General features: G+C 41.8%; 1 protein-coding gene across 4 annotated transcripts in view; it reads left to right on the forward strand.

Annotated features, from left to right (window-relative positions):
* The window catches only part of LOC101174782 (cadherin-18), a 180,722-nt gene that overhangs the window by 135,261 nt on the left and 32,455 nt on the right, over nt 1-13,006 (forward strand). For all 4 annotated transcript variants that reach the window (XM_004081197.5, XM_023950139.2, XM_078938766.1 and 1 more), the window contains exons 5-7: nt 5,696-5,863; nt 6,990-7,177; nt 8,659-8,912. In XM_004081197.5, coding sequence (XP_004081245.1) covers nt 5,696-5,863; nt 6,990-7,177; nt 8,659-8,912 — 610 coding nt within the window. The remainder of the gene's footprint in view (nt 1-5,695; nt 5,864-6,989; nt 7,178-8,658; nt 8,913-13,006) is intronic.

Consider the following 13,006-nt stretch of genomic DNA (forward strand, 5'->3'; position numbering starts at 1 on the left):
TTTGTGTATTTTTTAAACAAGTCTATTCCGTGGGTCAGACGCAGTTCATCTTTAGATTGTGGGATGGATGACCCTGACAGACACATGCAGCAGAATAGAGCAGCACGCTCCTCCATGGAGACGTCTGCCTTTAACTCAGTTTCTGTTTCATTCACATCCAACCTGCTCTGCTGTTTTCAGTTGGTCATTGTTCTCACCTGTTTCCTTTCATTGCGTCAGCTGGACTGAAGCCGGTTAATGAGCTGCTCACTATAAAGCTCTTTGGCTTGACTTTGGCTCTGCCAGACTCTCATCATGACGTGTTTCTGACACGGACAATAGCTTCCTCATCAGTCATGAATCACTGTTTGTGCTGTTAATCTTTCAGTTTGTAGTAACTTTTGTTGTAAATCTAGTCTACTGAATGACCCAATGTTACACATTTATGGTTAAACCATGACATCCTCAAGGAAAAGTGTTTGGGACAAACATTAGGGAATGGAGCCAAGTCCTTCTCTGTTTATTTAAAAAATAAATGTTGTGCTTCACACTTTATGGATTTGTGTTTAAGCTCAGTTGTGTTTCTTGGCATAAAGTTATCATACAATAAAAGCACAGCTTAGTATCTGGAGGGACTGAGATGTTTCTTTAAACCTCCAAAATATCTGTATTTGATCATAAAACCACAATTCTGACAGACTTTGGTGCTTGGATACATAGTTTGTACTTTTATCTATTAGAATCTAAATTAGAAAAAGAAAAGAAAAAAGGTCATAATTTGTCATTTACTTGTGTGTCTTTAGTTGGCAAACAAACAAAGTTTGTAAAGTTTATGACTCCTGTAAATTTGGTTTTAACGTTCAATAAATGAACTTTCTCTGCCTCAAGTCTGCTGACTCACATTTAATTTGGGAACACGTTCACATAAATATGACCTCATTACTTTTAAATCACAAAGAAAATGAGCTCCGATGTCGAACAATAAACAAAACCAAAAAAAGATGCACAGCAAATCATTGAAACCTGATTTATTTTGAGTCAAATGAACCTGGAAGCCAAAGTAAATGATGATCTTTGAAATGAGGCCTCGCTGCCCTACTTACCGCCGATTCTTTTGCCAGCATTGATGAGATTTACAATACAGCAGCATTATTCTCCTAGATAGCTATTCATCACACATTTACTGTTCTGAATCTGTGTGTGTGTAGGGGGGGGGGGGGGGGGGTCCTTGGGACAGAACGGTAGCACACACCGTAAACTGCAGCTCAACTTTTAACTATGTAAGCATTCTTGTTTTTGAAAGGCATTAAAGAGTGAGCCTCCAGAGAGCTAAGAATGGAGGGAATCAATGAGTTAATTTATTCATAGCACTGCAGCTGTGAAAACTCTGCTCACAGCTCATTCATCAAACGTCTTCATATCAGAAAGTTTAAACTGGACAAAGTTGAACAGAGGTTCCTAAATGCTCTAACAACACAGCAAACATAAAAACAGTTCTGACTGAGCCTCGTTTTCCTCGCCTTGACCTGCACACACTCCACCCCCCTGGACTGTGTTGCTCATTAGATAAATTTAGGCTCGTCGTTTTCCTTTAACTCCTGTGTAATCCGGGTTCGCTCGCAGTAGCCGTGACCTCGGTCACTGCTCCGTGTGACAGACGATGTGCGACCCGACATCCCCTGGATCGTAATGCTGTTGGCTGCCGGGCTCCTTGACCCAGTTTAAATCATTATCCAGCCGCAGCACAGAGTTACTTTAGTCTATAGAGCTCCAAAGAAAAGAGGAAAATTACCTTTTTGTGCAACACAGCGCCTTCGTTTTTTTCAGTTCTTAGAATCAACAGTGAAGGAGTTTACATTAAGTGGAGTGTGATGGAATCTGTTTCATATGAAACTGAATCCCAACATCCTTCAGACACATCAGTGGAAGACATGCATGCAGGAAGGATTCATTTCTACACGCAAAAGAAAACGCTGTGGAATTTAAAAACAGCATTTGTGGGTTCTGTTACTGAACTGCCTGTATTGTTGTTTTTTTTGGTTTTTACCGGTTATATAGATTATTTTTACATAAGTTACCTGAAAAGGTTTTTTATTTTTATTTTATTTTTTTAAATTATTATTATTATTATTAGCTCTGTAGTTTTTCTAGTGTTTTATTTCTAAACTAAACATTCAACCTTTTCCTCAGGATGAACCTTCTGACCAGAAGACAAAAAAAACAAGCATGGAGGGTTTTTTAATGTTATAACATTTAATAAAAACTACCATTAAAAACAAACAGAACCTCTGCAAATCCTGTCTGTACAGACCATTGACTATGTGCAAACGGGACTCACTGACCCCTCCCCCTGGCGTCTCAAACAGGAAGTGGTTCCAGGAAGCCAAACTCCCATAGACTTCTATAGAAAAATAAACAGCAGTTAGTCAGAACAACCATTCTTGCTCTGGTACCTTCTTCTTAGCAGGTTCTTAATAATCCTCATTTTTGTCATATTTTTTTTTTCTGTAATTCAAGTTATTCAAGTTAGAAACTGACCAATCAGATGCCTCAAGAAAAGTAGGTGGAGCCTGCTGGCCCCCACCTCCAACATTAAAAACGTAAAAACAACAGACTTTGAAGGTGTAGGGGTGTGGCCTTCCAACAATCTCACTCCTGATTGTCCATCAGTGGTTGCCATGGAAACGATGACTCAGACGGACTGCTTACTGACTACGTCTGGCTCCATCATGGCGGCATTCGTATACATAAAAATGGCGACTGAAATTACTTGGTTTGCTTGGAGGCAGAAGTGAACCATTTTCTATGGATGACGTCACTCAGTCAGTCCAGGTCTGACATGCTTCTGACCCAGCAGACATATTATGATTGGCTAGAACCAATGAATCTTTAACTTGTGACATTTAGCTTGTTTCTTGATAAAAACCCTTTTCTTTTAGGTAAAGTTGTTCTCATTCTTTTACAGCCATCATGATTAAATATCATCAGCTTCTTCTGTTTTTGTGCAGTGACTCCCATGAGCAGAAGTTGATGTTTTGACAAGATTTGACGCAAAAATGACATTCACGTTACATAATGAGGTTTTTTTTAAGCATTTCTTAAAAAACCTCTGTCTTGTTGAAGCACTTTTATTCACTTTTTTTCTTTCCACATTTCTGTTTGTGAATGGACACTTATTTAAAATGGCATTACAACTCCATAAATTTTCTGTGGTTTGCTGAAAATCAATATGTGCCGCAAAAACAATCATTTCAAACTAGAACTCCAGAGTTTCTCGCGTAGAACCGCTTGAAGGCCAGAAAAACTCGGATGCAGGTCAAAGGTGATTTCTGCTCCACATCAGAAGGCAGCACACCTTCTTTGGGCTTTGGGGAAACCTTGTTCAATCCTCCAAAAGTGTGTTTGTTTCTGTCATCTTCAATGACAGCATGAGTAACAACGGCTAAAAGTCCGTTTCACCCAATAGTCAGCGTCTTGATCCAGCCCCAGGTCTCAGAGTTCCTTTCCTGCCGCTGTGTGTTTGGTACACAATCAGAGCCACAGGTTTCCCTGAACTTCTGGGGTAAAGTGCATTACCAAGGCTAGCGTTACAGGTTGAACATCCAAACCAGCCTGATTGTCTTCATGTGGCTGCAGGAGTGGAGGTGTCACATTAATTTGAACACAAGGTGATAAAAACCTACAGAAATATTCGTTCAACTCAATAAAAGCAGTTGTTCTGAACTGTGCAACAGCTGGCAGTGAAATTCCTCCATTCAGCATCAAGTCTTCTTCATATAAATGTAAATTCTTCCCTCTTCTGTCAACAGACCAAAGTCAGGAGTGTCTGAACGTTTTTTGGACGAAGAACGAAAATGGATTTTCTGTTAAAAACTGTCCTTATGATACGCTCTCTGTGAATATTGTGATCATCAGAGTTGTCACAAATAATTATTTGCATATAAATCTAAGATGTAGTTTCTTGTTGGGGCACAGCAGATCACGGCTCAGCCAGTGTTGGACCACACGGACCCCCCCCCAAATAGTTTTTTCAAATGTAGGATTATCTTGAGTTCAGAGATATTAGGAACAAATGTTTTAAATTTATATATATATATATATATATATATATATTCGTTTCTTTCAAAAGTAAATAAGCCTTTATAATTGTTATCATTATTAATATGTTGTTTTTTTTTTGTTTGTTTGTTTTTTTTTACTGATCCGAAAATTGATCCAAACTGAACCATCACTCTAAAACTGTACCACCAATCCAGATTGTGAGTTTTGTGACCCGTTGCACCTCTAGTTTGTTGCAGTAAACCGTAGGCATGATGAAAAACTGTTGATGTTGTGGTACACAGTATTAATGTGTAACACAACATCAACATTTATGGCTACAAAGTAACTGTAAAGCATAGAACGTGATCAATGTTGGTTTAAACCACACTCCCTCCTTAAAGCTGGTTAGAAAACTTGTTTGTTTTTTTCCACTACAAACCGCTTCACTTTTTTAGTGAAGTGGGCGTGGCCTGTTGATTGACAGGTGACTACTGATCATGTAGTTGTTTTGGCAAAGATGGCGTGGCTTAAACACTGGCTTAAATGGGCCTACTGCAACCCTCATGTGAATCCAGTATTTATACCTGATACATTTAGTCTCAGGTCACCGTCAGTCATGGTCTTTGGTTGATCATCGCGGTCTGTGCTGCACCATTAAATCGTCTCAATAAGAGTAAATCTGGGCGTGGCCTTGGCCACTGGGAGGTCATCTGTGTGCTTGGTTCAGGTTCAGCTTTCCTTTTCTTTCTAAAGCAGATGTTTGATTTTGCTGCAACCACAACGATGCAGTGCACGTGTGCAGACTTTGAAATATTGGCTACAGCAGGTGTGTTTGAGAGCGATACCTTCTGGAGCCCCGCAGTATGGCCATCATTAAGATTCACAACACACAGCAGTAGCATGGAATATAAACTGCTTTATGTTGTGTTCACAAGGCAGTTGTCTAAATATGGCCACAAATCAAAATGTCTGTTATCAGCATATTGGAAACTTGCAGCGGCCCATTGTGAGCCACGCGCCAGTCCTGGCTCATTAATCTGGTGGAGTAAAACACCACCGTCTACCAGGTCCTGCTCCTCAACTCTGATGCTAACACTCTTTGATCATGAGAACAGAGTTACCCACTGCATGTTTTTTCATGAGACGGTGCAGATAAATCACCCGCCTCTTCACTCCACAGCAGCTAATACTCCTCCTGTCTTCCGCTGGTTACTATGCTGCAGATACAGTTTCTCAGTAGTGGGCAGAGGTGCAGTCATATATCACAGAGTCAGCTCTCAGAAAGTTCATGGCTGAGTTTTCTGTTACTGTAGGAATAAAAGTGACAGAGAAGCTGCTGCATTCTGCTTTGATCTCAGGTTGCACAGTCATTTGAAATATAATAGAAGAAGAAAAAAGGCTCAGACAATCAGAGATGAAAGAGGATATTAGTCTTGGTGTGTCTGATACAGAGCTATTGTTAATAATCCGTAGTGGTCCTTCACATGTCAGGAAAATGGCTGAATCTTATCATTTCTCTATTAACCGACTTTGGTTCTCTTTCAATACCATCCTTTTTCTTTGGGTCATTTAGTCAGAGCATGTTTTATTCAGTTTAAAGCAGAGTATTTATGAAAGCCCACTTTAAAGCCATTGTCATTTCAAGCCGCTTCTTTTTCTTCTTCCATCCTCTCAGGAATCATCAGGACGGCCTTACCAAACATGGACCGGGAAGCCAGAGAGCACTACACAGTGGTGATCCAAGCCAAAGACATGGCAGGCCAGGTTGGAGGCCTCTCTGGTTCCACCACCATCAACATCACCCTGACCGACGTCAACGACAACCCGCCCAAATTTCCCCAAAGTATGTTGGGAACCAAGGTTCTCACTTCAATGCTTTAGATTTTTATTGTTAAGCTTTATTGTCAGCTGGTAAACTGAGCTCTTCCTGTGAGTGTGAACACGTCTCAGTAAATATCAGACAAAACACTGTGATTGCACTGGAGTGACTTTGTGTTGCTATGCAGACATATTCTAACAGGTGTTGGTTGATCCTTTGTCAGCACCTTTAACTAGTGTGAACTACGGATCGGGATGTCCCGATCCCAACTATTTCCAATAGTTGCTGACTCGACTAAAATCAGAAATAGTATATTAAATGTGTTCATTTTTTAAATGTGTTGCAAAAGTATCAGATGGGGACTCTGTATCAACAGATTCTCAAAATCGAGGGACTCTGAACCAGATTGGTACCACCTGAATGGGACTTGGCTACTTTTAGCTGCAGAGCTTCTGACATACGCCACCTCTTTAAGCAGTTATGTGTCCTAACCCTTACTGCTGTTCTTACCCATCAGACCTGTGAGGGAAATGTAAAAACAGCAGTTAGCAGATGGGTAGTTTCCATCCCTAAACTATGAATCATTTTGCACAAACACTAATATGTTGCAGAGCTGTTTGCATGTTTGGAGGGGATTGAAGCCTCAGTTTGTGCGGCAGATGTTTTTTCATAACATTGTGTGTTTAGTAACAGCTCTTATGATCATATTTCCCACAATTAGCTAAATAAAGTTTGTTTCTTTAATGTGTTTTGCGGTCTGGAATTCTCTGTTTAATTGTAAACACAAGTTAAGATAAAAATTGTATTTTTTTGCCTGTAAAAATGCTTCATGAGGCATAATACCCCCCCAGGCTCGAAGATTTCCATTTAGTCTGCAGTTTAACAGAAAAACTAACGAGTTTCAGAGACATCAAGGATTTCTGAATTATTGTCTGCGTCGTATTTGCCTGGTTGCAGCATTATCAGCCTCAGTTTAGCATTTAATGTGGATTGGAGCACTGCAGAGCTCTTTTAATGACATTCCCTCAGGAACAAATGGTGACAGAGTCGAATCGCTTAGCTAAGCCTTTCAGGGGAGCATTCAGACCATTGTGTTTTCGGGCCAGTTTTTGCTGTGTCTGAAGGTGTTTGCATCAATGTTCTCCCAAAGAAAATTACCAGGTGTTGGTGCTGGAATCAGCGGAGGTTGGAACACCTGTTGGGAAGCTCAAAGCCAACGATGATGACCTTGGCACCAACGCAGACATCAAGTATACTATCATCAACTCAGAGGGGGCCAACATGTTCTCCATAGCCACCAACAGAGACACAAAGGAGGGAATTGTCAGCCTCAAAAAGGTAAACACAGAAATGTTGAGTCTTTGGAGGAGAAGAAAGTAAATTTACTTTAGTAAAGTAACTTTGAGGATCTTTTTGGTGGGATTTTGTATATCCAATTTGAATGTCTTTATTCACATTTTTATGTTTAGCTGTAAAATCCCACTCTGATGAAAATGGTGTTTTAACATGTTTTGTGGCATTTTTTTGTCTGATGATGGAGGACATCATCAGACAAAAAAATGCTGTTTGAAAAAGATTGAATTTGTTACGTAGAAAATATGCAGGGCGGGGCCACAAGCTCCCCTTTCTGCTCGTTTCTGATCATCCACCTGCAGACAACTAGATCCATGAACGTCTTTGTTTTCCTGGTCTGAGCTGGAATCTGGATCTAAACTGTAGCTGAATAGCTTTGCTGCCATTGCTATGTTACTAATGTTTGGTAGTGAGGGGCTGTAAGCCAGTAGAAGAGTGAGCAATTAGATGGATGATGGGAAATGGGGGTAGACTTACTTTCGCTCCAACAGTCCCGCCCACAACACAGAGGTGAATTTCTGCTGAACTCCTACCGCTCTGCAGAAACTATGTTCTGAAAAACAACAGGTTTTTAGAATTTAGCTAGAAACAGCCTCTTTAGAATTAAAAGACGTCTGGAAACAAATCAGAAGATGATCGGAGTGAGAATTTAAATGATAGTTTTTGTTAGTTTTTACGATTGTCAGAAACATTTTGACTTAAACTGGATTCATAATCATCAGAAAGTGTAGTAGGTTTAGGGGATGTCATCTGGACTTGGTTTTAAAACCAAGTCCAGATGACATCCCCTAAACCTACTACAATGGAACCAACCTGGATGAATGAGAGTCTTCATAGACAAATCATCAGAAAGGTTCTTCTATCATCAGCATAGATTAGAAGTAAAAAGAGAAGACCAGTGTGAGCTAGAGGGCCGTAAAGATGTAAAAGCAACTTGAAGACATGGTGACAAAGGCAGAAAAAGGAACAGAAAAAAAACGATTACGACCCTGAAAAATGAAATGTTTGCAGTAAAATGACAGTCTGGCATAGAACATGTGGAGAACTCAGATCTGACTCAAGAGCACAAAGAATTCTCTAAGCTAAGGTAACCCAGATACAGGATATTAAAATGAATTTAGAAAAACAATAAATAAAGAAGCAAGCGTCAACCCCGGGTGTACAATGGCAAACCACAGACTACTTATCAGCCTGTTTTCTACTAGAAATCTTTGCTGAGATCAGAGGGACATCAATACTTAAATAAAATGTGAGACCGCAGAGGATTTGTTTTTCAAGATGAGATGCTGTGTGCTTTGAATCAAACCTGCAAGATTGTCGGTGAATGAACCTCTTGTGCAGAGCTTCAGGATTCCTCACAGCTGCTGCAGTTTCAAAGCAAAGGCTGAATGTGATGACAAACGGTGAATGTGAGCGGAACTAATGGCATGCTAATGGTCCGGCCCTGTGGCGCCTTCTCCCAACAGCCCCTCAACTACGAGAGGAAGAAGACCTACACGCTTCACATCGAGGGACTGAATACACATGCGGATCCTCGTTTTACCTATCTCGGGCCCTTCAAGGACACGGCCACCCTTAAAATCTCCGTGGGGGACGTGGACGAGGCCCCCGTCTTTTCCATGGATTATTATATTCTGGATGTTTATGAAAACTCCCCCAGCGGCACGGAGGTGGGAACAGTCACAGCTCGAGATCCGGATGGAGACAACAAACCCGTCAGGTGAGACTCTGTAGCTGCTGAGTCTGAAAACCTTTTCATTGGTCAGGAAGGCAGCCAGAAAATGTGAACTTTGGTTTGAACCGCCACAGTTTTTTAACTCCAACCAAAGCAATAAAGGCGCCTCGCCAGGTCTTTGGCTAATTCCACAGTTACACATTGATCCACACCTCACACATTCAGACGGTTTTCACACAGATTTAGTCCGTCAGACTAATGGCTAACCGCTGCTTTTGTTTTTTTGTTTTCTGGGACACTTTAGGAAGAAGCAACCAGGAACAATTATTTCTCAGTATAAAGTCTTCTACTTCCTAATAAAACAGTTCAATTCAAACAATCAGGTTTAGATCATCTATAAATTAGCAAACTTCAGAGTGAATGTGTGATATTTTTAGGCTTTCCCCAGAGAGCTGCTTGTTTTGTCTACGGGCTTGAGAAGCTACCTGAGCAACACAATTGCTTTGCACATTTGTATGCACTTAAAGAGACAACTGTGTGCTTATGGGGAGAGAGGAAAATGAAGATTCACAACCGCCCGGGGCTGTGTACGGAACAGGTGCCTTGTTCAGCGGTTCCACTCCAGCAGACGCTGCCTGTGTTCATTTGAATTCTCGTCTTTTTTTTTGACGAAAACGATGCAGCGTTGGTGAACAATACACACCTCTGGAGATGAAGTATTGCTAATACATCAGTGAGAAGCAGGCCTCTCATGCTGCATATAATTGGATCATGTTTGAGAGTTTGGCCATGGGCGGTTGAGGCTAGGAGGTTCCCAGACATCTGTGAACACTGGCACTTGTGCGCAGGGACGTATATTGCTTTGGTAAATAATGTCTCTTTAACCTGTTGGCATGGCATTCAATGATTTGTTAAAAGGCTGATATCTGCATCTAAGAAAGCCACTGCTGGGAGGAAGACGCTGATGCTCTTCCTCCCAGCAGTGTTCTTTCGTAAAAAAACACTGACAAAGTGCCGATGGACCGCTTTAAATCCTCTCACAAAACAAAAAAGTTTAAAACGGAACACAAACCACCTCCCCGCCCCCCCCAAAAAAGCGTAAAATCTTTCATCCCTCCCCCGGCCAAGTGAAGCTTCTGCATGTTTGTCTTGGTTTGGGGTACTAAGCCACATCAGCAGGAGAGGGAGGAAAGCATGGAAGAAGGAGTCAAGCCCGCTGTTGGTTTGGCAAAAGCGTTTCCTCCCAGTGTCGTCACCAGAACGCTGGAACTCCCCCGAATTCAGCCGCGCTGCAGGAAAAAACCATCTGCATCCAAACTTCTCAGACTTCAAGAGGAACACACATTTGAGTCCCACTTTGGCCTTTTTCTGTTTGGATTTAAACAAAACTAAAGATACGTTCCTCACCACCTAGATCCAAACTCACTGCAGGTTTGGTTCTTGTTCGGGAAAACGGTGCGAACACGCCACCCCCCCCCGAGGCTGCTGCAACACGCAGATCCCACCAGAGACGTGTTTAAGGCAGGTTACAGCGCTGTTCTGTACATGTACTGTAGTAATATGTAATATGTAATATGTCAGTGAAGCTTTCACTTATGTGATGTCAATTCACAAAGATGTTTAGACTGTAAATGGCATAAACCTCTTAAATTCACTTCTATTTAAAAAGGACATTGACTTATTTCAATTAAAAAGTCACATCTGCACAACCTCAACGTCTTCATTAGGATTTGTTTTTCATGCTCAGTATCTCTAACATGCCAGCATGCATGAGGTCAAACGGGTTCAGGTGGAAAGATTTCCCTTCATTTTTGCTCCTCCCTCAGCCTTAGACGTTTGTGAAAGAAACGGGTAAATGAACAGAACTGTTTTGATTTTATGGACCTTCATCTTTGGAAATAAATTCTTTTAAATAATATCTTTGGGTTAACAAGAGTTTTTTTTAAGTACTATGGAGTGATCAATTTTTAAAACACAATCATCCTTATTCTCAAACGTTGAAAATAAATTGAATAAAACATTTTATTCTGACAGCAGTTTAGCACAGTGGCAAATGTTCTGTTGGAAGACTAAAAGTGTTCAGAACAATGTGTAACAACGACGTATAAACGACCATAAAGACACACAAAACGTGTTTTGGTGTTTTTAACATGTTTCTGTGGCATTTTTCTGATGGAGGACATTTATAAATTATATATTATATATTAAGCTCAAATTTTCTATGGGTTTCCTTTTTTCAAATCGTTGTGAATCAGGAGCAGATGGAAAAATGCTGTGTGACAGATAATACGCTGGGCGGGGTCTCAAGCTCCCTGCTCCACTCCATTCTGATCATCCACTGTCAGACCAATAGATCCATGAACGTCTTTGTTTTCCTGGTCTGAGCTGGAATCTGGATCTAAAGTGTGAGACTGGATAGATCTGATACTGCTGCCATTTTTGTTGGACCTCTAATGTTAGGTTGGGGGGTGTGAGGAGCTGTAAGCTAACGGGACAGTGTGTCACTAAAGGATGATGGGAAGTGAGGGTAGACTTACTCCTCGCCAACAGTCCCGCCCACAACTCAGAGGTGAATTTCTGCTGCTCTGCAGAAACTGTCCTAGAAAACAACAGGTTTTTTTAATTATTTTGGCTGAAAACATCATAATCATTATTAAACGAGCAATGGGGAGACTTCAAAACAGATCAGAAGGTGATCAGAGTGGGAACTGAAGTAGAGCCAAAAATGACAGCCTTGTCATTAATATTTAGCTTCACTGATCATTTTTGGAACAGAGGGATCCTCTCAACTCAGAAATCATAGATGATCTTTGTTCTGAATTGAAGTTCAAACATGGAAAACAGCCCCAACAAAACTGAATAAACAACAAGAAAAACCAAAACCAGTTTTTTATCGTGCTTACACTTCAGTGTGAGGGCGGCTCTTAATGAAGGCTTTAAAATTCCAACTGCGGTAAAAACGAAACCGTAAACATTCAGTAGATTTGCATTTGAAAGAACCTGTCCTTCTGGAGAACCTGTTATCTTTTTCCAGCGGTTAAAAACAAGACAACAGCAGGAAGTCTATTAATGTCAGCATGGTAAATGGCATACGTATACTTGCATAGCACTTTTCTACCTACAAGGACAAAGCGCTTTACAGTCACAGACCCATTCACCCAGTCACACACACATTCACACACTGGTGGCCGCTCCACTGCCACCAGAGGCAAGGTGGGGTTCAGTGTCTTGCCCAAGGAAACTTCGACTCATGGGCGTGCAAGGCGGGAATCGAACCTGTAACCTTGTGATCATGGGTCGACCGCCCTACCGCTGCACCACGGCCACCGACATCCTGAGGGATAGACCGCTGCGCCTCTGCTGATCATGTCTGTGCATCCTGTCTGAATGCAAAGTGCGGCAGGGATCACCATTTGGCTGTCTTTGATCTGAAGCCACCAGATTCAGAGCATGAGGCCAACGTCTGCCTGACGCAGCTTTTCACACGCTGAGCCCAAACCAGCGCTTTCAGTCATTATCTTTACTTACCACTATCAGGGGCAGTTATGGAAAGTGATCCAGTTACTATCAGGCTCTACAGTTACCAGACAATTGATTAAGTACGCCGGCTTAATTGCTCCTGATCAGAAAAAGCCGATCACATTACAGCTGCTCTGTGCAATTAGTCATTCCGACAGGAGAAGGCAAACATGCTGAAATCAGCCCGAGCGTCAGAAAGCCGACCCGTCACGTAGTAGTGGGTACCAGAGTTCACAGGGCTGCAGCAAGGGCTGCTGGGATTTTTACACCCAAACATCTCTGAGGATTTCAGAGAAAGAAGGAGGCAGCTGAGAGGTCAGACCGACAACAAGAACGGACACAGATGTTCTCCTCTGAACTGGGAACTGGCTCAACCTCGAAGCAGAGGTTCTCACTCTGGATGCCAGTCCTGTCAGCTGAGAGTCTGGAAATGGGAGACCGGGGCAAACAGATTCCTGCCGTGAACCAATGGTTCAGGTTGGTGGCGGTAGTGTCATGGTAGCAGTTAGATGGAATGAAGTGGCACAGCCCAGCCCAGTGTAAGCTGTGGTCTGAGCAGACGAGATGCTCCACGTCAAGAAGACCAAATCACATCAAACACAGAGCAGCTGTGGATAGGC

This window comes from Oryzias latipes, chromosome 20, assembly GCF_053564925.1.
Source record: "Oryzias latipes strain Hd-rR chromosome 20, Olatipes_Hd-rR_3.1".
NCBI classification, from domain to species: domain Eukaryota; kingdom Metazoa; phylum Chordata; class Actinopteri; order Beloniformes; family Adrianichthyidae; genus Oryzias; species Oryzias latipes.